Source organism: Cornus florida, unplaced genomic scaffold, assembly GCF_030987335.1.
Source record: "Cornus florida cultivar Cherokee Brave unplaced genomic scaffold, ASM3098733v1 CherokeeBrave_3.0.0_Hap2_Chr07, whole genome shotgun sequence".
NCBI classification, from domain to species: domain Eukaryota; kingdom Viridiplantae; phylum Streptophyta; class Magnoliopsida; order Cornales; family Cornaceae; genus Cornus; species Cornus florida.
This window is the reverse complement of record NW_026775577.1, coordinates 26,149,918-26,175,689: the sequence shown is the minus strand read 5'-3', so window position 1 is coordinate 26,175,689 and position 25,772 is coordinate 26,149,918. Positions and strand designations below refer to the sequence as shown.

At 34.9% G+C, this 25,772-nt stretch overlaps 2 protein-coding genes and 2 long non-coding RNA genes across 7 annotated transcripts; 2 read left to right on the top strand and 2 right to left on the bottom strand.

The window, feature by feature from the left end:
- Window positions 1–5,176: 5,176 nt before the first annotated feature.
- On the top strand, window positions 5,177–17,173 carry LOC132266869 (uncharacterized). 4 transcript variants are annotated; one of them, XR_009468734.1, is made up of 5 exons: window positions 5,177–5,652; window positions 5,776–5,966; window positions 9,977–10,980; window positions 16,144–16,216; window positions 17,039–17,173. It is a non-coding gene; the product is annotated as an uncharacterized LOC132266869 (long non-coding RNA). The 4 variants fall into 4 exon arrangements; XR_009468733.1 differs by lacking the exons at window positions 5,177–5,652; window positions 5,776–5,966 and adding an exon at window positions 5,973–7,235; XR_009468732.1 differs by lacking the exons at window positions 5,177–5,652; window positions 5,776–5,966 and adding an exon at window positions 5,973–7,235 and having other exon boundaries at window positions 9,972–10,980.
- Window positions 17,174–17,470: 297 nt separating this feature from the next.
- Window positions 17,471–18,101, top strand: LOC132266868 (uncharacterized). Its single transcript, XR_009468731.1, has 2 exons — window positions 17,471–17,623; window positions 17,710–18,101. It is a non-coding gene; the product is annotated as an uncharacterized LOC132266868 (long non-coding RNA).
- A 539-nt stretch (window positions 18,102–18,640) lies between these two features.
- Window positions 18,641–19,876, bottom strand: LOC132316478 (F-box protein At5g07610-like). The gene has a single exon (XM_059814949.1). It carries the CDS (start codon window positions 19,874–19,876, stop codon window positions 18,641–18,643), a length of 1,236 nt encoding a protein of 411 aa, XP_059670932.1.
- A 4,962-nt stretch (window positions 19,877–24,838) lies between these two features.
- On the bottom strand, window positions 24,839–25,462 carry LOC132316477 (uncharacterized). Its single transcript, XM_059814948.1, has one exon. It carries the CDS (start codon window positions 25,460–25,462, stop codon window positions 24,839–24,841), a length of 624 nt encoding a protein of 207 aa, XP_059670931.1.
- Between the last annotated feature and the right edge of the window lie 310 nt (window positions 25,463–25,772).

Here is a 25,772-nt window from a genome sequence, read left to right as displayed (position 1 = left end):
ATACCCCTCGGATCTAAGACACGGGTTGATCAGGCCTAGGCCCAAACCCGAGGGAAATATCAAAACAATCAATATGTAATGCGAACACAGATGACAAAATGAAATAAGAATGGATATTTAAAGTTGGATGAAACTAAAAAAAAAAATCCTTTAACGATAAATACTTAAATCCGGTAATCCAAAACCTTCAATAGTTTATACAACTAGGGAATCCATCTCCAATGGACCCCTAACAAAATCCCAACTGAAATGAAACTGCTTAAAGAACATCCAGAGTAAACCATGGAGAGAAATCCTACGTCGGAGGAGGAGTGAGTGATGGTCTCTGCTTCGCACGATCAAATCTACGACTGGAACTATCGAACACCTGGAAAAAAAATAGAAGTGGGTCAGGCCCACGAACAAGTTCTAACCTACTACAATCCAAGTAGAGACTCGACACACATGTACATCCTAACCAACTCAACAATAGCTATATAATCCGTATATATTTATATATCCACACTACAGGACTCTCAATGGACTAGATCTCAACCTGAGTAGAAGGCAACATGTAAAGCGCACCTGAGTGGGCATGAGTACCTAAGCCTAACAGGGTATACCTCAACCTAGCATATCCAGCTACGCATCCTACTGCATATAAGCACCCTAACCGTCGACTCTGAGACTCAAGCTCATATTGCGGTACCATAAAAATATATTTAAAGTCCTGTTCCATCCATAAGAAATCCAGTTAGCCATTCAGCTTATGCAGCTTATTTGACTCAACATAGATAACAAATAATCCAGCTAGTCATTTAGCTTGTGCAGCTTCTTTGACTTAGCCTAAATATAAGTAGGATTTATTTTTAATCCATTTCCTTATTCCAATATAGGTTGGATTTAGTATTTTGAAACTAAACCATTCCTGGTATGTCACCGTCCCATACCGATGCATATAATCCAATCCATCCAGCAGTTGATAATACAAATATATAAGTAAATACCAATTATTCCATAAGTCCACAATTGATAATATTATGTTAAATATAGGCATCAATTGTACCCTATTAAGCATGATAATATCTTATAATTTAACAGGCTTATACATACTGCTTTCCAAGATCCAATAATTGACTATACATCACATACATGTAAACCAATTTATTCCAAGTAAGCATAACAGAGTATATAACTTCACAGGCTTAGTTTTCAAGACACTGGAACCCAACATAACTATAGAACCATCCATGAATATTGTTATACTAAGATTAAGCAATTTCAAATCCTTTCCTCCCAGGAACAGTAACTCAATTTTATTAAAATAACCTTCTGTTCAATTATAGTCATCAAGACAAATAGAAACTTGTATATTTTCATACTTATATGAGATTACTGAACCATATTCCCTGTAATCCATCACTGAGAATTATTGTACTAAAATTTAGCTGTTTAAACTCCTTTACATCCATGCACCGTAATCTAGTTTATTTTAACTCTGTCTACGGTTTAAGTAAAACATGATTTTGGTTTAATTTTCATTAGCCTATTTACTGGAGTTTTAATAAAGCTTAGAACCTCTCTAACTACTCCCAACATAGCCTGTACTGAACCTGTTACCTTCAAGATTTAAGCCCCGAAGCAATAGAGTTTCTGGAACACAAAAGAAAACCAAACAGTAAACGAAAAAAATAAAGAAAAAATAGGTGGAGTAGGCTCTAAAACAAGTGGAGCCGCCTCCACCTTCTTGGAGCCACCTCCACAAGTGGTGGAGCCGCCTCCAAGAACACCTTGAGCCGGCTCCATAATTCCATGGAGCTGCCTCTTTCCTCCTCTCCTCCTATCTGCTAGTTTCCTTCAACGATGTCTTCTCCAGTGAAGTCCAGTTTTAACAGTTCTCACTACTAAGGTTTTAATTGGTTAAAATCTAGTTTTAGTGTGTTCCAGAAATAATTAACCTCTTTGTCTAATGATCCACCAAGATTTAAACCTAAATTAAACATTAAGGATCTAAAACAGACCATTTACAGTTTGTAACCGCTTATCGCTTAAACCATTCAACCACTGTAATACAGATTACTTCTTGTGTTTTCCAACAATCTAGACTATTTAAATGCTTAATACATCAATTGACATGAATTTAAAATTGAAGTTATGCAAAGAAGAAAATAAAACTACCAATACACATCTTGTAACCACGTCTAGTTTAAAAACTCAAACATGCATACCAGTTGAATTTTAACCTTTATATAATCCTGGAATTGTATTAGAGATGCAACGAACACGAGCCTAAGGAAAAGAGTTAGGATTAGAACTTGCCTTTAGCCTTGCACAGTCGTCTTCCTAAGTACTCCGGCGAACACCACCTACTGAATTCCCTCTCTGTTATCTGTTTCTCTCAGTCTCACTATATACATGCATAAGGTTTTTAATCTCTCAACCCTAAGCCAACGTCTAATGCTATATTTATAAGCTTAAGGAAACCCTAATTCTATTATAGTGGGATACAGAACCTTTAGCTAAATATAACCCTAGTCGGCTAAACCGTGAAACATAAAACCCTAGAGTTATAATGAATCCGAAAACCCTAAATTAAGATTTAGTAATTATTAAACTAATTAAATCAGTTAAAACAATCCAGTCACTTAAATAAAAGAAATACTACAATTGCTATAAAATAATTAAATCTAATTTACACGTAAGCATATCATTAAGTACACAAATAATTCAACTCAATAAAACAATTAAGCAACAATCAATTCAATTAAATCAAATACCAAACAATAAATGCCACTAAATAATTAAGCAAAACAAATCTACAATTAAACAATTAAAAATGCAAATAAAATAAATATTAAAATGCCGAAACCATCATTTTAAAATTAGGGGTATTACAGAGAGTGCCCCATTTCTTTATCCTAAAGTACTGCAAATGCCCCCTTAGACCATCTTCAATGCAAAATGTCATTTTTGCATGCCAAATCTATATTTTGACAGTGTAAAAATACTATATTTTAGTAATTCTGCTCCAATGGTACATTTCATCCAAAATTCTATTTTTTGACACAACAACCATTATTTTTTAATTACCATTCCCAACTACAATTTTCAACAACCAATTATTTATTTATTTATTTATTATTTTTTTTTGTGAGTGTTTGTATTTTATTTAGCTTGTTTGTCTTATTAAAAATAAATAAATAAAAACATTGATATATATATATGTATACAAGCACAACAGACATATATATATATACACACACACAACAGACATGTATATATATACACACAACACTGACATACATACATACATATATATACACATACAAAAGCACAACACCAAATTGGCAGGCTTGGCAACCCTTGCGAGAGAGAAGAAGAGAGCAATAACAAATTTTGCAATAGCTATATGTTATGTTATAATTGGCATAACATTTGGCAAAGTTATATTTTGGCAATCCATTTGACATCTCATTGAAGAGTCCATTTAAAACCAACATGCTATATTTTGAAAATAACAGCCCATTTAAGTTGCTCTTGCAGGCTTTGAAATGCCATAAAATAACCCTACGGATACGCTATGGACCTCGCGAATCCCCAGCCTATGGACCTCGCGGGTCCATCCTCTCCCACGCAAGCTTGCGGATAAGCCAAATCCACACCACTTGCTTGCTTCTTCCCACGAACTCCTTTAATATTGTTTAATCATATTAATTAACAAACCCTCAAAGAAAGAATCTACAAAATAAGAAATATCAAATGAATTTTTCAAGTATGAATTTTTATATAAACAGTTACCTATTCAGTACATGTACGGTCCAAAACCCAAAAATCACAAATTTTATTAAATGGGATTGAATAAATGGGATTGAATAATAAATGTTTTATGAATATTTCCTTAGACAGAGATTTAAGTTACCCGACCAATGTACTTGTCATTTACCGGAGATGCAAAGGTTAGTGGAGGGCTCAGGAGGAGTCAACTCAGTTGATTGTCATCATCCTCATCAACTTTAGGTTCTTCAATTTGAATTGTTATTGATATTTTCAAACTTTAACTGTAATTTTTGTTCTTACAGGTCACTTCAAAAGATATGCAAACCCACTTTGAATTTAAGCTAATTCACGTTTATTTTTATTTATTTTTTTATTTTTTTCATAAGAGGTAATTACACTGATCTTCCTGAGGTTTCGTCAATCTACACTAACCTCCCCTCTTGTTTGGCGAATAACAATGACCTCCCTCAAAATTTGTATACGTATAACAAGGACCTCCCCTCCATTAACCAAAAATACTGTTACTAACAAAAAATGATGATGTCATCATTTTTAAATTATCAAATTCCCATTCTACCCCTCAAAGATATATAAATAAAGCAACTAACGTGTCCAAAATACCCTCATAATTATTTCTCCTCTCTCCTCAAATTCTCTCTCTAATCTCTTTCTCTCTCTACTCTCTTTCCTCAATCAAATTCAAAGCGTAAACAAGTTGATAAGCAAACACTTGAGGGTGGTCGGTGAGCAAGGAATTACCGATGAAGAAGCGATAGGCTTAGAAGCGGCCAAGTGAGGGTGCTCGGTGATGGAGATTCGGCGGTGACTGAATGGCAAGCACAAATTCACAAGTATCCTACTTTCATGGGGGTTTGGGGCATTTTTGTCTTTTCAAATTACATTGTGTTTTTAATAAAATACTATAGATATAAAAGGGGTAGAAAACTAATTTCATTAGAACCGTTAACGCTATCAATCCAAAAGGGAAGTCATTGTTATTTGACAAACAAGAGGAGAGGTCGTTGACGAAATCTGAAGGTTGGTCAGTGTAATTTTCCCTTTTCATAATTAAAACTGATACAATACATGTTATGAAATAATAATAATAAAAAAAGACAAAAGAGATACGTATTTAAGTTGAAATTTTAAAATAACTTAATACTAAATCAATTTAATCAAAGACACTAAAGTCCTCAATTGTATCATTGTTAATTATGCTTGCTTGACTAATAAAAAGTACTAATTTAATCTCGGGTAAAGTGCAAAAAACTCCCCTCTACTATCGATATAGTGCATATTAGTCCCTGTGGTAAAAAAACCCCTATACTATGGCGATAATACCCGCACTTCAATTGAATAAATTAATAATTATATATATATATATATTGCTATGTAAAATGACCACTTTATCCGCTTATCAAAAAAAAAACAAAAAAAAACGAATGGCCCATGAGGAAGATTAGGGTTTGTACTCTCTCTTCCTCTGCGTCCTCTTTCCCTCTGCTCACAAACCCAGATCCAAAAGCCAGCACCATGTCTACTATTATTTCTCTCTCTGTCCATTAAACTCTCTCTCTAAAACCCATGAATGACAACAAGGAAATCACCCGTGTCCATCACCGGCGTGCACAAGCATGTCGCCGTACCGTTCTCTGTGCTCACCAGAGCACTGAATCTACCGGAGTACGTTGCTCCCATCCTTGCCGAGTGGGCGTGCGGCACTCGACCTCCTCGTCGCTCTCTGTGTTTGATTGTGTTTGAATTGCGCTGGGGTTGGTGTCGTCGGAGGGGAAGAGAGGAGAGGCATTTGGGATTTTTTTTCACCAATGATAAGTTCTCGCCGGCATTTATGTTGTGAAATAATTCGCCAAATTTTCTCTCAGACAATTCGGTAGAGTATGAATTCGAATCAGTTAATTTAATTGTAATTAGAACTATAGGACGTTTCAAGTGAATATCGAATAATAGATTTCTCATCCCTTCCCAATTTAATTTTTTTGCTGCTAACTTGAACCCTAGGGTTTCTTGTGATTATGATGATGTGTACCGGCGATGAAGGACAGCGGCTGAGCTCGGTTTGAATGGACTGAGCAAAACGGCGGCCGTGGAGGATCGCGATTCCGGCGAGCACGGATGATTGCACCGGCGGGCTTGAGGCAACGAGGAACCTGCGATGCAAGGATAGGCGGTGATAGTGCGGCAGAGAGTTTGTATGTATCTTTTCTGCAAAGAGGTTGAAACCTTGGGATCAATTAGACACAGATTGGCAACCAAGAAGCAATTCCAGATTGTGATTTTGAAATTTCTTAATCTTTGATGTCGTCACTACATTTGGGTTAAAAGCATGACACTTCTACAAATAAATTAGGAAAAAAGTTGCCCAAGATAATGGAAGAAGCCAAAAAAAAAAATCAAATGAGATGCTCTCTCTTTCCTCCGGCCACACCACCATCTTCTCTAACGAGCCACCACCACCATCATTGTAGGCATAATGGTCCACAAATATCTCTTACCCAAATGGACTAATTGTTATAGTGAATTTTCATAATAAATCCTCATCAAACCATACAAGAAGATGAAAAATTTTGTATCATGAATTGGAACAAAATTGAGAATTTGGCCGGAGCTTTCCCGACGTTCAAAACAATTATTCTAGTCTCTCTCTCTCCCTCTCTTCGTATTCTCGCCCCTTTCTTGCTTTCATCGCCGACTGTGGCGCGGTTGGTGTAGGTGTGGGGACGCTGTGGGATGGTGGTGATGGTGTTGCCGTTGTGGAACTTGTTGGGTAACTGAGTCAACTTAACAAATTTGGGTTTGTGATGCGGCTTTGATGACACACTGAGTCAACTCAATAAAAGGGTAGAATAGAAAGATAAAAGGGCAAATTAGGATTTTTAAATTTATTTTATGTCAATTTTGATCAAAAAGTGGTAAGAGGGACTAGGTCGGCACTTTTTTTTTTGAATTTTGTAGACTTGCATGTATATTTTTAAAAAATAGGGACTAATTTTACACAAAACCTATATATCAGAGTTTTTTTTGCACTTAACCTTTTAATCTCTTAAAACAGTATAATTTTTAAGTCATTTTATCCATCTATAATAATTGAAGTCAAGATATACTAAAAAATTTACTTATCAAAAGAACATTACAACCCATATAAAGTTACATTTTTTAAGCTCCATCTATAAATGTTTTAAGCTTCATTTTTTGAAATTCCACTTATAATTTATATGCCAAAATTGGATATAATTAATCTCCACATAGGTCCGCATGGACTAGGGTTTAGAAACTGAGTCAAGCATCTTTGCGCTTGGGGCAACACATTTCTCGAGATGAGAGACATTTCCGGAGCGAGGGACAAGCAAAGGGACGATTAGGGTTTTGGAGGGTTTTGCACATCTTTTCATCACACGTGGATAGTTTGAGAGAGGAAGCGGAGGACTAGGGTTTAATTTTTCTGTATTCGTTAATTGATGGTAAGAAAGAATTGGGTGATTTCCCTTTCTTGTTTCTTTATATCTTGATTTCCTCCCTTATTCATTCCTTGCCTTGTAGATTTTGCTTAGTTAATGTATGATCCGACTAGAAATTTATATGTATTCACAAAAACTTCAGTGTATATATGATTTTACGTTTGTATGACTATGAAGTAATTCTCGGTCTAATTGTTCTATAGATCTCATACAAAGGCCAGTGACACGTAACTTATAGCTTAAGATGAATTAGCTGAGAAGAAAGACTACAAGTGATTGAATTAGCAGATACAAGCTTTGGTGATTCTCATGTCAGATACTCCATAATTTTTTATATATTTTATCTATTTTTGCATGACAGAGCCATGGCTTCAATCTCAAATCGTAAGGGATCTTCAAAGAACGTAAGAACAAATCTCAACGAGGTTAGGATCAGTAGCTTGCCAGACTCCATTCTTGTTCACATTCTCTCTCTCTTTCCGACAAAATACTCATTCTGTCATCAAGATGGAAGTACCTCTGGGCTTCTGTTCCCACTTTAGATTTTGATGACAACTTGAGTTCAGGTTAGACTTGAGAGTTGTTCCGACTTCATGAACTTTGTTGATCGAGTACTTCATGATTTACCCTGCATTAAGAAGTTCCGTTTATATTCTCTTCACCTAGACATTGATAAATCAAGAATATATACATGGATAAGTGTAGCCATAAAACGTGGCGTTCAAGAACTTTATATAGAATTCCCGGATTTTAACTGCCCTTTGAGCCTCTTCACTTGCCCAACATTGGTAGTCTTAAATTTGGGACAGCTACTAGACTGCAGTAATATTGTTCCTTCCTCCGTCCATTTTAGAAATCTCAAGGTCCTCCATATTTCATTTAATTTTCCTGGAAAATCTTTTCTGTAATTGCCCTGTTCTTGAAGGTCTGCTTATGGAAGGAAATGTTAAAAGTGATGCAGAATTAACTTTTAATGTCTCAACGCCGGCTCTAAAGCGTTGTAAGTTAGATTTGGATGGTCATTCTGAACAACAAACATTTGAATATGGTGGGAATGAAATTTTTGTCAATTGACCGATTCTTGAATATCTTATTCTCCGCGATTATTACTTGCCTTGCTATGTGCTACGAAATGTATCCTCGGTGATTAAAGTGGATGTTAATGTTGGAGACTTCTAGGATAGGCGTGCTATCGAGTAAGTCTAGTAGACGTTTCCAGCCATAGCATTTGTTAACATGCAACACCAAATGAACCACAACAACTACTACTACTAAACTTACAAGGAACAATTTGAAGTATGCATAGTAATTTATTCAAAATTTCTGAACCTTTACTATTTATGTGTCTAGCGCTGTCTACCTAATGAAGATAGTGCTACTGAGGATATCAATTTTGTTGAACAAGGATTGGTGCCTAGTTGTCTGTCGATGCATCTTCAAGAAATAGAAATTTCTGGATTTAGGGGGCGCATTGATGAGCTGAGGCTGATTGGGTATATTACCTATTATAATATAGAACCCTACTTTAATGTCAACGTTTTCACTCCTTATAAATCTTCTGTATTTTGGTTAAAAACCATAGATTAAGAAAAACAAATATATTCACACCCTAAGTCAAGTTTCTTGTAACCTTTGCCCTCTCACTTTCTTTTCTCTGTGGTCTCCAAGCCTCTTTTATAGGAGTAGATAGCTAGATATTGAGTATATCCGACCAATGATAATGAATAATTTCAAAAATGGTTGGTCCACTATATTTGATTGGGTGGATACACTTATGACGTGGTATGCCTAACCCCGGCTAAAATCAAAATCTCTCATTTATCCTATTGAATATTGAGTAGATATTGGATGGGCTAGGTATACCATGTCATTGGTATGTCCAGTCAATCCACATGCACTATTCAAATTGGTTGGTCTCACATACTCATAAAAACTGCTCTCAATCAACTAGAATAGTGCATTTTGATGCTCTCAACCAACTTGAATATTACCATTTGACTAGTTGGGCGTACCAAATTACTTGGAATGGCTGGCGCCCCACTACATCTATTCTTGAATTCCCGAGCTAATCAAAATCTACCTTGATAGTATTGTTACTCAATAACTTCTCAAGTAGATGAAATAAATAACAATATGTTGATTGATTGATTGAAGGGTAAGAATCACACTTTGTCAGGGGGTGCTATTACAGTATTGGTCAGTAAAAATTATACTTTTATATTATTATTTCTTGATATGAAGACCCCAAGGACACATTGCGGCAAGGAGATGACTAGATATGTGTTTTTGGTTGGGACATGTTTTGGAGACAATGACACCAATTTGTGAATATATATATTTTGTTTTCGGTAAGTATTTTGTAAATATTTCCTTATCATGAAAATGATGAATCCTTCAAATTCCGTATTTCATATATATATATATATATATATATATATATATATATATATGTATATATATATATATATTTTACATAAGTGAAGATGTGGGCTCCCATCACATGACATCACTATGATATTATGTAATTGTGCTGCATCCCACTAATTTTTATTCGGTATCATCGGAATTGGGGAGATGTATTACTACTCTCTTTATAAATATGGGATTTAACTTCGATTTAAAATTCTGGAACGCTGGCAGCATTTTCCACAACTTTTTCTTTGCCCCTGCAATTCTTTCATTGTCAACTTAAAGCCTCCTTGTTGCTTTATTTTTTATTTTTTTATTTTTTATTGTCAGAGCAGTGACTATACGAAAAACAAGTGAAGCGGGACAACACCCATGAACCATCTACAAGGTATTTTTCATATCTAAACTTCTAGGGTTAGGGATTTGTTTCACCTTTTTCTCAATCCTTCTCCCGAGTCAGGTTAGGGTTAGGGATTTCGTCATTCCACTCTTTATTTTCGCTTTGATCCGTTTGATTATTTATTTTATTGGAGAAATTTTGATTGTGATTTGTGGATATGCATGCCATAGGTAGTAGTGATTGGAATATGGCAGGTACTTTATGTGTTATTAATTAGTGAACATGGTCAACTAAAACTAAAGCATATTGTATTGAAAATTCATGAGCCTGACGAGATCCATCTGGGTTTATTGTTTCCAATTTAACGTAGTAGGTGCATTTTAGTTATGTGTAACTTTTTAAATTGATGATGATGGTGAGCTCATGACTTCCATGATCCGTCCAATCTGTAGTAGATACATGCAAGTGCATGTCTAGCCTTCCATGGCTTCCAAAAGCTTTCGATTTTGTGTGTAATGGCATTTTATTTAGAGAATAAGTACTTAACAAAAGTTTCTTAAAAAATTAATACAATGAAATCCATATTCAATCATAAAGAATAATCCAATATCATAAACCAAGAATTTTTGGTAATACATAACCTTTAGTTCAAGAGGAAGTCTGACTGTCACGGAAGCTAAGAGGTAGGATAAACCACAATAACTGAAGGATAAATGAAGGCTTTCCTTTCCGTGTTGGAAAAGAAAAGGGAGTCAATTCCGAGGTGGATGCTACGACCGATGTAACATCTATAAATAAGGGGCCGGTACGTCGACCTACCAAGGTACAAGACAATTCCGTACTCAACTGTTTTTTCTTCTTCTTATTTATTGTCAAGAACTAACTTGAACGTCGGAGACCCTTAGGCCGGTACCGCACCAGTGCCCCTGCGATTACTTTCTCTTCTTTTTCAGATATGACACTGTTCCAGATCGCTGCGAATTCATTCATCAACATTTGGTATGTGTCTTTATTTATTATATTGAAGCTTCCACATGTCTTGAAAATCCAGATTGTATTTGTTGTATTAGTTACATTTTATATCCGGAGAGTATTGGACTGTTTAAGCCACTTGAGAAAAACAATATGAATGGATTTTGTTGTTTCAAATTTTAGATCTCTTGTGGGTTCCAATTTCATGATTACAAACTACAGAAAATCTCACTTCCAATGTTTTGAGTGTTGTATCAAATGAAGAACCGTTTTCCTTGATTTCTATTCTACAACTCGTGGCCTTCACTATCGTATTTGATTCTTGAATGAAACAAAAGAATTAAATTAAGGAAATGAATCTTTATATTAGTAATGCTATATAAGCTAAATAATGTGTACTTGTTATGTTATTAGTTAATACATAATAATTTTCATAATAATAGAGTTCAGATTATTTTAGTAAAATCAAAAGAAAATTTACAATCTATAACATTCTATCATTTTACACATTAAAATATATAGTCACTAGTTGTTGGAGTTTTACGTTCAAGAGTATACTTTAACTAAAAAATTAACATTTTTAGGTGAGATACTAATTAGCTAATACTTTAATGTCTGTCTGGTTGACTTTTAACTACACTTGATTAAATGTTATTAGAAATAATTTTGTTTTCACATGGACAGTAACTATTGGAATTAGTTGACTCCAATGATCATTGGTTTCACTCATAACTATGAATTTTACTCCCTCCGTCCCACAAAACATGTCACCTTTCTATTTTTGGTTGTCCCAAAATAATTGTCCCAATTCAAATTCAAATATATTATATTTTTAATATTCTTAATTTACCCTCCTTACCTGGACCAACTATAGAAGGGAATATTTGAAAATTAATTTCCTACCACTATAATAAAAAGATTGGGGAATTTCAAATCCATAGATTGGGGAATTTCAAGTATATATCATTTGGAATGGATCCTCAACAATTGTTTTCCTTTCCATGTATTTCTAAGGTTCCATCCGACAGATACAAAAACACCACATGACTGTCTTGTTTGGATTAATTTAGTGGGTGTTTTTCTTGCACCTAATTTTTGGAATGTTGTCATTTTGGGTTTTTCCCTTTTAACAACCACCAAGCATGCTTAAGACAACAATTAACCATTCTAAACATGAACACACAACTTTATCATTTAAATCACTTTTATCATGAAATTTCCAATCAAACATACAATGTGAAATAATTCACATTATTGAAGCATGCTTGCAATTAATCCGTGTTAAGCATGTTATTATCACAAACATATCATGTAAAGCTTAAATATCACATTCTCACACTGATAACATACAATTTACACAATTAAGCTTCATCTAAGGCATGGTAGTGACATGAATCTTCCATATAAATGATGAAATCACTACAATACGGTAACCTTGGCATGCTATATCAACAAAACAACATACAAGGACTCACAAAATATCAAGGTCTCCATGAATTAGACACCCCTACCTCAAGTTAGGGTGAAAATCCTAATTCCTCCAAACCCAAAATGCTCCTCTTGCGAAACCAACTCCACAGGATGAAAGAGGAGACAAAGGAGAGCAAAAAGTCCTTCTACGGCGCCTCCAAAAGCCGAGCCCCTCAGCCTAAATCCCCAAATTGCTCTTAACTAAATTCTGAAACCATGGCTGCGTAGCTCCCATCGAGCTCGTCACTTTTCCCTTCTACGGCGTCAACAAATTCCTACTCGAACTAGATTAGATGTAAGCTTGAAGCTTAGAAATGGAAAAGAAAAGAAAAAGGAAAAGAAACCAGGAGAGAGAGAGAGAGAGAGAGAGAGAGAGAGAGCAGCGCCGTGAGAGAGAAGAAGAAAGAAAAGAAAATGAGGCTTAAATGATATGAGCCTCTTATATATAGTAAGTAACATGCTGCAGGTCCCGCCTCCCTCTGAAAAGATTAAAACGGTCTGTTTGAGCTCCAGAAAGTCACAAACGACTCAACATAGTGCAAAACGGATAAAACTAATATAAACGAAGAACACAGTGGCGACAAAAAATTTCTGAACACGGAAATCAGCCGTGGAATCCACCCGGCACCTCCCGGGCGTGAAAATCGAAATTGACCGAAATGATCCCAAATGAATTTCTAAGGGTTTTAAACCCGAAGAAACATCTCACATAATCTTCGGAACACCATGGCACGTATCCCCGTGCACAAATAAAATAAAAAGAAAAATGTCTTATAAAAAAAACAAATACAGGAACGTCACAATCCCCATTACACTTTCGTTAGTTAAACACAAACAAAATAGCATTTTCAAGCTTTCTAAGGGCATTCTTGAGTTTTAAGTAAATTTTGAGCATGGCATCACCGGACAAGAGTGTCAGACAGGGGAGGTTAGTGTTACTCAGATCTGAATTAGAGGGGAGGTTAGTATATATTTGAAACTAGATGGGAGTTCCATGTTATTTAGACAATTTACATGGCTGGTAAGTGTAATTATTTCTTTATTTTTTTAATGTATTAATGAGGTTTTTTTTTTATTTTTTTTATTTTTTATTTTTTTATTTTTTTATTATTTTTTTTTTTTCCGATTTGTTATGTTCATATCTTGTCATACCTGTATTTAGTGTCCGTATCTGTACTTCATAGCAGAGAAGCTACATATGACAGTTGTGTCAATATACAAATTCCATTGGGCAACCTTTCAAAGTTGTTTTGTCTTCTCAAAACGTGTGTGTTAATTTTGTACAACATTTTGATTTTCTGTAATATATGTTAAGAGGATATAAATTTTAAAATAATAAATAAATTATTAAAAAATCAACTTTGTGGAGGTCATTGACTCATCTTAGAGCCCATTTGGAGTGCTTTTCAACAGTATAAAAGCGCTTTATTTTAAAAATTACATTTAGATGTGTTTGGTAATCATAAAAGCACTTTTAATAGTTACAAATTTTAGCTAGTAAGGCTTTTGAATGAAGCTAAAATTCGAAACTTTTTAAACCATGTTCTGAGTAGAGGTTGTATATCTTAGGTAATTATTTTTCTTTAGACAATTTTTTCCTTTTTATTTTTTTTAAAGACAATTTCACCAATTCTTTTATGAAGTTACTATTATCAAATATTGTAAGTATATTATTGTAAAATTAGCACTAGAATTGTTTAAAAAAATATTATTACCAAACTAATAAAAAATACTTTTGTTAGAAGTGTTTTATATAATATGTTACCAAACTCCTAAGATGGTTTTTAATGATGGCAATTTTTAGAAGCTAAACTATGTAAATATTTAGGGGTGGATCTGTGAGAACCGAACCGGGGGCTTCGGTTCCGATTCTCACAGTTCCGGTTACGGTTCTGAAAATCTGAAATCGTGGGTTTCAGTTCCGGTTCTAGACCCGTGAGAACTGTTGGGAATTGGAACCGTATGTATATATATATACATATATGATTATATATTTAATTATATATATTACTAATTAGTAATTACATGCTTACACATTGTCCACCTTACATAATACATACACGCTGTGTGGACAGTTGAGTCAATTACAAATATTACATAACACGTGGTCCACCGGTCCACAAAAACTCAACTCTCAAGTCTCTCATCTAAACCTAAACCTAACCTCTCAAAGCTCTCATCTCAACTCTCAAGTTCTGTTCTGATATTTGAAGCAGCCGCCTCGCCCTGGCCTCAACTCGTCGCCTCCCCTCATCAGTCCTCTCTGTTCACCTCGCCTCGACGCCTCCCCTCCTCGGTCCTCTCCTCAGTCCTCTCCTCAATTTTATTTTCTGTATTTATTTATATTTTTATTTTTGCTATTGTATTTTGTTTAATTATATTTTTGCTATTGTATTTTATTTTCTGTAATTCACTATCAGTAAGGGAACAACAGGGAAAAAGTAACTAGGTGGGGAACCTAAACCGGTATTCACGGTTCCGGTTTGGTTCCATATATAATGGTTCCGGTTCCGGTTCCATTTTTAACGAACCGTTGTGACCGGTTCCTGACGGAACTGTACCAAACCGAAGCACTTGCACCCCTAGTAAATATTATGCAAATTATACACATTTGCTTAGATTTTGGGGAAAAAATATAAAGTAACTCCCTTCCACCTTTTCTTTAGATTGCCAAATTTACACATGGTACATCCTGTTTTAGAAATTATTCTAACCTCTCCTATCAAATGTTGACCATTAGCACAGTTAATAAAAAAATATATGAAATTACTAATTTGTTGACGTTAATATTTAGTATAAATTTATATCAAAACTGAAATTATGGAAGAAGAAAAAAAAAAACTTGCATCAATTGCAATTGATGAGTATCCCTGGTAGAGAAATTATTACATGATTGACGTGGTCCTAACCAATCAGAATCTGCCATTCAAGCTAGTGTGTCAGCTTTATTTAATTTTTTTGTTTGTGTGCCAATTTGTGATTGGGTAGGACCAGTCCCGGAGCATGTAATAATTTCTCCATTGGGCGCATCTAATTTGGGAGGGAGGGAGGGAGAGAGAGAGAGAGAGAGAGAGAGAGAGTGGTGGATATATTTTTTCATTTCATTCAACACATTTCTAGAGAGAGAGGGAGCGGGGGAGGGAGGGATGATTAGGGTTTTGGTCATCTCCTCAACACACAGATAGTATTGGAGAGGAAGTGGAGGTTTAGGGTTTCAATTCTCCATTTTCATTGTTCTTCAACACTATTGCAGGGAGATAGAGAGAGAGAAAGATCTGATTTATGCTATGAAATTGAAATTAATTGATGGTAAGAAATACTAAAACACCTTCTTTGTTACGTTCTTTAGTGCATATGATCTTTTTTTTTTAGTTGAAAAGTGCCTATGAGCTTTGTTTGTTAGAAATTAATGTTATTGTGTATCCTAATTTCTCTATTTAATCAATATTCAATTTATCTACCAAAAATATTTATACGTATTCACAACTTTGGTGTATTTATTGCACTTTCAAGTTTGTGTAAAGTAATTCTGCTAAAATTTTTTTTATAAATTTCGAATCTTTATTATTATTTGCATTATATATATTATCGATTGTATCAATTTTATAATTTGCCAAAGTGGTTCCACATACAAAATTCATGAACTCCTAGTGTTTGTCAAAAGTACCATGTGGGCCTATTTTCATTGAAAGACCAGTCACATGTATCTTCTATCTTCAGATGAATTAGTGGAGAAGAAAGAGCCCAAGTGATTGAAGGAAGAAGCCCAAGTGTACTATAAACTAATTTCTTGGTACAAAATTCTCAATAATCTTATTATTATTTTATTTTTATTTTTTTTTGTTCACCTATAACACACTCATTTTGTTTGTGACCTTGAATGCTCGACCTTACAACCCTGAAGAGTTGATGAGACACATCGACTAGAGGTTCTCAGTTATCTATTTTTGCACATTACAAAACCATGGCTTCAATCTCAAACCATGAGGATTCTTCAAAGGAAGTGCAAAAAATTCTGAAGGTAGATAGGCTCAGTAGCTTGCCAGATTCACTTATTGTTCACATTCTCTCTTTCCTACCAACAATAGACGCGGTCAGAAGCAGCATACTCTCATCAAGATGGAAGCATCTTTGGGCATTTGTTCCCATTCTAGATTTCGATGTCAACTTGCCGTTTGGAGAACCTTATTCAGATATGAACTTTGTTGATCGAGTACTTTTCAATCATGAATTGTCTCGCATTCAGAAATTCTTGTTGAACTGTATAGAAGAAAATGATTTATCAAGAGTATATACATGGATAAGTGTAGCCATAAAACGTGCGGTTCAAGAACTTGAAATCGTTATTAACCAAGGGGAATGGGATTTTAGGTGCCCTTTAAGCCTCTTCACTTGCCCAACATTGGTAGTCTTAAAACTGGGATTTCTTGTAAGTTCAAGTACTATTCCTCGCTCGGTCCATTTTAAAAATCTCAAGGTCCTTCATGTCTCATTTAAGTTTCCGGACAATGGATTGACGCAAAATCTTTTCTGGAATTGCCCTGTTCTTGAAGATCTGTTAATTGAAGGACTTGTTCACAGTTATGATGAACTAAGTTTTGATCTCTCAACGCAGGCGCCTCTGAAGCGTTGTAAGTTAGATTTGGGAGGTTATCATGTAGAAGAGACTTCTAAATATAAAGGGTACAAAGTTGTGATCAATTCACCGTCTTCAGTTTCTTACTCTCTGGGAAGACTACTTGCCTTGCTATGTGCTAGAGAACCTAACCTCATTGGTTGAAGTGGATGTTGATGTTGGACGCTGCTGCATAAAACCAAGTCAACCAAACAACATGCTCATCGTGTACTTGTGCTACTCAGGAAATTTTGTAGTGTCAAATATCTATCTCTAGGCGCTCATACCATGGGGGTAAGCTTGCAATTCTTTTCTTGATAACATCGAGTTTTGAATTTCTTTTTCCTTTTAATTTTGTTATTGCTGTTATTTTTTAAATTTGATCTAGTGTATATATAGCACTTCCATGACTTATGTTCATGTCTTATTAAGGCGCTCGACTATGCTGGTGACAATAAACTGCCTTTATTCGCTAATTTGACTTGGATGGGGCTGCATGTTCACAATTGCTATGGTTGGAAACGTTTATTGCTTTTGTTCAATAGCATGCCAAACCTGGTATATCTTGATTTGACTAGATTGAAGGTGAATAAATTAACATATAAGAAAATTTTGAAGCATTTATTTTGTTTTTTATTCACAGTTTCTAAACTTTTGATTTCTATGTCTAGAATTGTGAAGATAATGCTCTTGAGGATTTCAATTTTATTGAACAAGAAGTGGTGCCTTGTTGTCTGTCGATGCATCTTCAAAAAATTGGAATTCGTGGATTTCGGGGGCTGAGTGATGAGCTGAAGCTGACAGTATTTTCTGAGAAATTGCAATGTATTGCATGAGAAGTCAATTGTAAATTTTTATTTAGATGAAAATCAAGAGAGAGAATTTCTCAAGAAAGTGGAAATGTTTCCTAGAAGTTCAAGAAACTGTCAAATTATTCTTGAGAAAGCACAAGAAGTTTCCTGAGATGGAATTGCATCTGTTCTCTTTGTATTGAAAGACTATCAAATTGTGTTTGTTACATTTATTCCTGATGGGACAGTTTATTTGATTTTTATTTTGAATACTCCTTTTATAGTGTGTTTTTACATCAGGGTAATAAAAGGGTTCTTTTGAATTGGAGATGTGGGGGTAACAAACTCTGATCTTTTGCTGTATCTGTTTAACTTTTATATTGAAAGAAAATTTTCTTGTTTTTGTTAATCTTGTCTACATTGGAAGAACAAATATTAACTAAAATGAAACACCAACCAGCAGTACTTTAGAGAGGATTAGTCAATTCCCAATGCAGTGTTATATATATATATATATATATATATATATATATTACAATGCAGTATTTGGGGCTCTTCAATTGCATATCCTATCTACTGATAATTAGCATCTAACACTCTTGGTAAACACTGAGAACTCTAGAAATAAGAGGATTTTTCTAAGCAGTACGACGACAACTAAAACTTTGATGGACACAATGCAATTGATGGACATAATGCAACATAAATATAATGTAAACTATATAGATTTTAAGAATGGAGTTCAAGTTACAATTAGAACACAGAAATAGAGACCACCCAATCCAAAGTGATAACAACGCACCATGAACAATCAAATAGAAAAGAGTGTCTCAATGTAACGATAGATAGAAAAGTATTTACGCCGGTGCCACATAAGATCATCAAACCCAAAAGAAGCAGGATGGCTAGGTACATCACCAAGTTTCTTAAAGGTGTTCTCCTTAATGTTGTAGGAGATGATCATATAATTCATCTCGGTGCGTACATATAGTACCAAAAACACATCTCCTTCATCTTCACCATGGATTAAACTAAGGGCTGTATCACTGCGGACAACCATCTCCTCCTCTAATGCAAGATCAACCATCACCGCGTTAAGGCAAACCCGAAACTTCATTGTCCACTTGGAGTAATCACTTTCCATCTCCGAGACGTTGACATTAAACCCCATATCAGTAATAAAATGCAGATGACCTCTGGACTCCCCAAAATGCCAGAATTTAAAACCTACAGCGTTATATGGTGGAGATGGCATTGGGCAAAATATTTCTTGATCGACATCAAAGTATAAGGAAGTTTCTTCTGCGCGGTAAGAAATCCAATGGATGGAACCATTGCAATAGACTCCTTTATTCAAGTCCACACTATTTAATGATTCAAGAAAAGGATGAAAACCTGAACCAATATCATCTAGTGGTGATCTCCGCCAGTCATTGGTTTCTGACGAATAAATATGTATTTGATACAAGTAGTCATTACCATGCTCTGAAGCCTGAACCAAAACAACTTTGTAGTGAAGTGATTTTAAAGGATCGAAAACCAAATATAAAAAGTCACCAAGGAAAGGGAAAGTGCGAGTGAAAGGCCATGGAAGAGTAGCGAGTTGCTTGGTACTAGGATTATAAACATGGTACGAGTATGTCATCCAACTGCCAAAGTGCTGCTGCTTAGTAAAGTAGAGTAAAAAACCATTACAAGAGTCTATGATTGTGGTAGACATATCAGGAAAGAGAGGTGGTGAATTGTTTTCTTCTCCACCATTAACAACGGTTGTAATATCACATTGATTCCTCAAGCCGGAGGGAGTGAGAGGAATGTATTTGATGGTTTCAGTTCGGGGTCTAGTGTTGAAGAAAAGGCCGGAGACTTTGGGATGACGATGGGATTGCCAGAGGAGGAGAGAGAAGCGAGGAGTGGAGATGAGAGAGAGCCATGCTTTGGAGACTAACTTGAACCGAATGAGGGATTTCGCCGGCAGATGCCGAAGGATCTCCACCGCCAAGTCCTTGTTGCCGCCGATGATTTCAGCCGCAGCGGTGGAACCCATTCAATCAAACTAATTAATTATTCTCTGATCAAAACTTCACTTGTTGAATCTCAATTTTTTTCGTCCCTAAAGGACTTCTACAGAGCGAAATCAAATCCTAATAAAAGACTGAATAGTGTTAATGCTATGTATGGCCCACCTTACACGTATTTATAATAAATAAAAATTTAGTCATTAGAAACCTAAGAAGTTAATAAAATTTATAACATAAGGAAACTAAAAAAAAAAAAAAAACCTACCTAAAATTAAACTTTCTATAAAAATTATAAATAAATAAACAAAAAACCTAAATAATAAAAACTAGTACTAAATACAATAAATTCGTACTAGGGGTGTAAAATTGTGGGGGCAAATTTATATAGAGAGGTTTTTTCATAATTTCAATAAAGGGTAATTTTAAAATTTGATGAGTATAAATGCAAAAAAATATAAATTTAGGAATGTAAAAATTGTGGGGGCAAATTTATATAGAGAGGTTTTTTCATAATTTCAATAAAGGGTAATTTTAAAATTTGATGAGTATAAATGTAAAAAAATATAAATTTAGGAATGTAAAATATTGCTTGATGTGATTGTAAATTATACATAGAAAAAAATAAAATAAAAAAGAAAGGCATTGGAAGAAAGTTATGCTATAACCCATAATAAGATTCTCTTTTGTCTACATGTCCTATTGGACAAAACACACAATGTCTAGGGCTTTAAATGAGCCGAACCAGGCCTAGTTTTGGGATGTTTGGGCTCGGCTCGAGTTCCATCGAGCTTTAGGTAACCATAATCAAACTTGGCTCGCTGGTGTTTGACCAAGCTCGAACAACTCGATTAGAGCTCGTTAACGATTGTACGTCACAAAGAGAGAAGGGGAGAGATGAGTAGTTGCAGACGATGCAAGGGTCTTCACCTTCTTGAAACGGTGTTTGGCTTCCTGCTTCCTTTAATTCGAATTGAGAGGAGTGCTTCGAATCAAAAAGCCCTAAATTATTGATCACTCCATTTTTATGATTTGAGAAAAAATAGAATTTGTTGTACCATTTGATGGCAATCTAAGACACTGAACTTGTTCAAAGCGCGTTCAATGATGTCCTGAGCATTACATATAGGAAGATCAATAGCCTTAGATTTTGCCTCTCTTTCGTCTTTTCCCATTTGTGTTTTGTGTTTCGTACAGGTTTCTGTTTTGTGTGCGAGTGAGAAGGTAATAAAGATAGGTTTATTACATGTTGTGGACAATGGAGATGGGCTTGGTTGTAATCCTTTTATTTATTTGTCTATTTATTTATTTTTGTTTTTTTGCGACAATACTAATAAATATGTTGTTGGATTGGGTGGACTTACTACTTACTACAAATGAAATTTAATGGCTAATAAGCTTTTTAAAAATAATCTAAATATGTGTGTGTATATATATATATATATTCGAGTTCAAAATAAGCCGTTCAACAAGCCTGTTCACAAACATGTTTATGAACAAATGAGCCGAGCTGGGATATGTTTGAGCTTGGTTTGTTTAATAATCAAACATGAAATTTTTGTTTGAGATTGGTTTGTTTATTAAATAAACGAACACCAACTGAGCTCCTAGTGAGCCGAGCTCGAACTTTTGGTTCATTTACAACCCTAATAATATCACATCACCACTTTGTGATGTCTTTATATTTTGAGGAATGATGAGAAGTTATTACCAGAATCGAGGGTTTGTGAACCCTAGCTAGGTTGTTGCTTGTGAGAGAGAGCGTGCGTGAGAGATGAAATTATGAAGGGTGTGTCACGCCCCGAATCCCACGACTCGGGTCGCGAAGAAATAAAAGAAAATAAATAAAAATAGATAAATAAATAAATAATTAATTCATTGAAGAAAACCGGTGTCATTCACCACATAAACAATAATAATAATAATAATAATAATAATAATTTCATAAAAATAAAAAATAACATGATTAATTAACCATTTATATTAGACTACTCAAATGAACCCACATGTACACAACTTAAACAATAATTGTTCGATCCCACTACATAAGTCATGGCCACCATGGCCTCATTACAATCCCTAAAGTGAGAAATAATGTTAAGGGGTTATATGAGTAAAGATATGAGAGGAAATTCCATAAGAGCATCTCCAATGGGTTGCCATATGAGCTGCCAATTCAAAATATAGCAGGTGGGGTTAAAATTGGGCTCTCCAACGGGCTGCTATATTGGCTGCCAAAATTTGCCTTTGCCATTTTTTTTGTGCCAAATCTAGCAAAAAGAATAGCAATAGCTATTTCTATATTTTGTGCCAAATCTAAGAGAAATATACGGGTTTTGAACTTTTGATTACAACATACCTTGATATATATATATATACATATATACATACACAAAATAAAGAATTACAGACCTCGATTAGTTGATTTAGAAAAAAAATTAAAACAAAACCCATACATGCAAGTTAGCAGTTGCAGAGGGGGGGGGGGGGGGGGGGGGGAGCTTGAGAGTTGGGAGACAACGGCTGAAATTGCGAACGGCGAACCCGAACTGGAATAGCGGGTGATGGAAACTGAAAGATATGGGTTTTGATTTTTTGAACAATCTGAAATTATACGCCGATATGGGTTTTGATATAGGTAATAGGTTCTGAACTTTTGATTCTTGCGCAGACAGATAGATTAACTGAAATATATGGGTTTTGAACTTCTGATTCTTGTAGATTTTGTAGTTTGCAGTTGCAGAGAGAGAGAGAGGGCAAGTTCTCAAAGTTGAGAACGAGAATAGAGATGGAGGTGATTGGGGAGGCTGAAATGATTGGCCCTAAAAATATATATATTTTTAATAATAATATAATCAAATATATATAATATACATATATATAATATATATAAATTTCCAAAAAAGAAAAAAAATTATATAAAAAAATTAATTCACAAATAGTGGTAAAAAAATAATAAAAAAATTATTTTTTTTTGTTTTTATGTTTTTTTGTCCTTTTTTGACCAGATATTTTAGATTTTTGCTTCTTTTTAATTAGGTTTAATTTAAGTTTCCTTCTAATGTCTACAATTTGACTTGAAATGTGCCTAATATTAATATTTCTGATGCAAATGTGAATGGTGGGAATGGTAGTTGAAAAAGAATGGTGGTTGTGTCAGAAAATAGCATTTTGCACTTGCTAAAATATAGATTTGGCATGTAAAAATGACTTTTAGCATTGGAAATGGTCTAAGAACTCCAAAAGATAGATGGGTGAGTTCATAAGTCATTTCCCTCCTCCAAAAGAATATTACAAGTATGTTATCAATTATATTATTCAAAATACACCATGTGTTAAAATACAAGTCCAAAAATAAGCTACATAATAGATGTCACAATTATTAAAAATAGCTCAAAAATGTTATCAAGGTCCCAATCAAGCTAGGGATGAGGAACCTTCTCTTGGGCAATGCCCTTTCCTGAAAAAAATATAAGAATCAATGGGGTGAGCAACGAATTGCTCCGTAAGAACGTCTCATGAATATAAACTAAGTTTCTCAAAATTTTACAAACATTGCATGGTCATACAATACAAGGAACATGCTCCCTAACGTTTAATCTCAAGGGGAACCTAAATAAGATCATTCTAGTTTAACATAAATAATATTAATTCATTCATCAAGACAAGAATAAATAATATAGTGTAATGTACATAAATCCACAAGTTGCAATAACACATAAATGTCAACTTGAAAATAAAAGTCGAAATCATTTAATGGGATAACTCGTAACACACCCACACTCCAGGTCATATAGCCATGCTATGCGCCTAAATAAAAATAGTCGTTTTCGGATTACTAGTCCGCCGGAAACTAACCGATTGGCCAATATAAAGAGGGGAAACTCATATTTTACCCGCGAGCACCAAGCCCTCACATTCTCAAAGTAACAACCCCTGAGTATCTCCCAAAATCAACAAACAAATCCACAAAATAATCCATATACTATGATATGTCCAAATTGTATTTCATATGCGCACATAAATTATACTAATCACACGATCCATGTCCTATGGTCCAAATCACTATAATGGCATACTCTTTGATGCAATGTTAACAAATTGGGTATTTTAAAGTCATGTGCTTTCATGTTGTTATTATATCAAATTTCAAGTATTTAAAGTTTAATGTCATTACAGAAATGTACATATTCAAAGTTAACCATTACAAGATAACAAATACATAAAATCCATGAACAATCACAACATATAAGACACTTTAATTACAAATAATTGTGCACACTAAAATCTAATACTTTAATAAACATCAATAATATAAAAAATGGAACAAATAATATGTTACACATGAAAATTAACATAAAAACTCAATAAAACATTATGGACATGCAATTAAATCATTATATATGCTCTCTAATCCAACCCACACATACAAGTGTATGCATAACTCACACAATGGTCATAAAATCCCAAAAACTCCTAGGTTATAAGCACAATACACCCTACCTCAAGCTAGGAGCAAACCCTAACTACTCTAAAGGAAAAATGTGCTCCAAATCCGAAATTGATTGAGGGGTTTTGTTCCTCTTGTAGTCTTTGTCAACTTCCCTTCTATGGCAAGCTCAAAACCTCAAAGATGGTAGGTGAAATGGTAGAGAAATGGTTGAAGTAAAATGAAAGAAAAGAATGGGGAAGAGAAGAAAGAGTGTCGGTGGAGTGGGAGAAATGAGAGGATTTGGTTTGTCTTCCACTTTCTCTCTTTAAACAAACACACATATACATATCACACACATTCTTATCCACACATATCTCACCCACTAGTTAACCTAGGCCTCACAACATAACAAAATGCAATTAAAAAAAAATATAAAAGGGAAGGAAAATATATATATATATATATATATATATATATATATATATATATATATATATATACTTGGTCCTCACAACCTCCCCAACTTAGAGAAATTTCGTCCCCGAAATCAGGTCATACCTTAAGTCGCGAACAAATCTGGGTACTTGGAGCGAACCTCCTCTTCCCGTTCCCAAGTAGACTTCTCAACTCCGTGATGCTTCCATAAAACCTTGACCAATGGAATGGTTTTGTTCCTCAACACTTGCTCCTTAGTGTCGAGAATCTGTACTGGCCCCTCCTCGTAAGTCGCATTCTCATCAACCTCAATGTCAGCCCATCTCAAAATGTGTGATGGATCTGGCTCATACTTCCTCAACATAGAAACATGGAAGACATTATGAATCTTATCCAAATGTGGCAGTAACGCCAAGCGATACGCAACCTCACCAACGCAATCCAAGATCTCGAATGGCCCAATGAACCTAGGAGACAACTTGCCACTTGGCCAAAAACGTATCAATCCCTTACGTGGAGCGGTCTTGAGAAAAACATGGTCTCCTACCTCAAAGGACAATGGTCTCCTCCTCTTGTCAACATAGCTTTTCTGCCTACTCTGAGCCATGACCAACCGCGGTCGAATCAACTTAATTTTCTCCATGGTTTCAATAACAATGTCGGGACCCAAGGCAGCTGTCTCTCCCACCTCGGTCCAACAAACTGGAGATTTACAAGGTTTGCCATATAATGCCTCGAAAGTTGCCATCTCAATGTTGGACTGATAACTATTGTTGTAGGCAAACTCCACCAAAGGTAAGTGATCCTCCTAACTGCCTCCAAAATCTAAGATACAAGCTTGTAGCATATCCTCTAATGTCTGAATGGTACGTTTCGACTAACCATCAGTCTGAGGATGGAATGCCGTACTAAAATGAAGCCCAATGTTAAGAGCCTCCTGAAAACCATGCAAAAAATGTGAAGTGAACCGTGGATCCCTGTCAGAAACAATGGACACCAGAACCCCGTGGAGCCTAAAAATCTACCCCACATACTGCTTACTGAGCTTCTTTGCATCA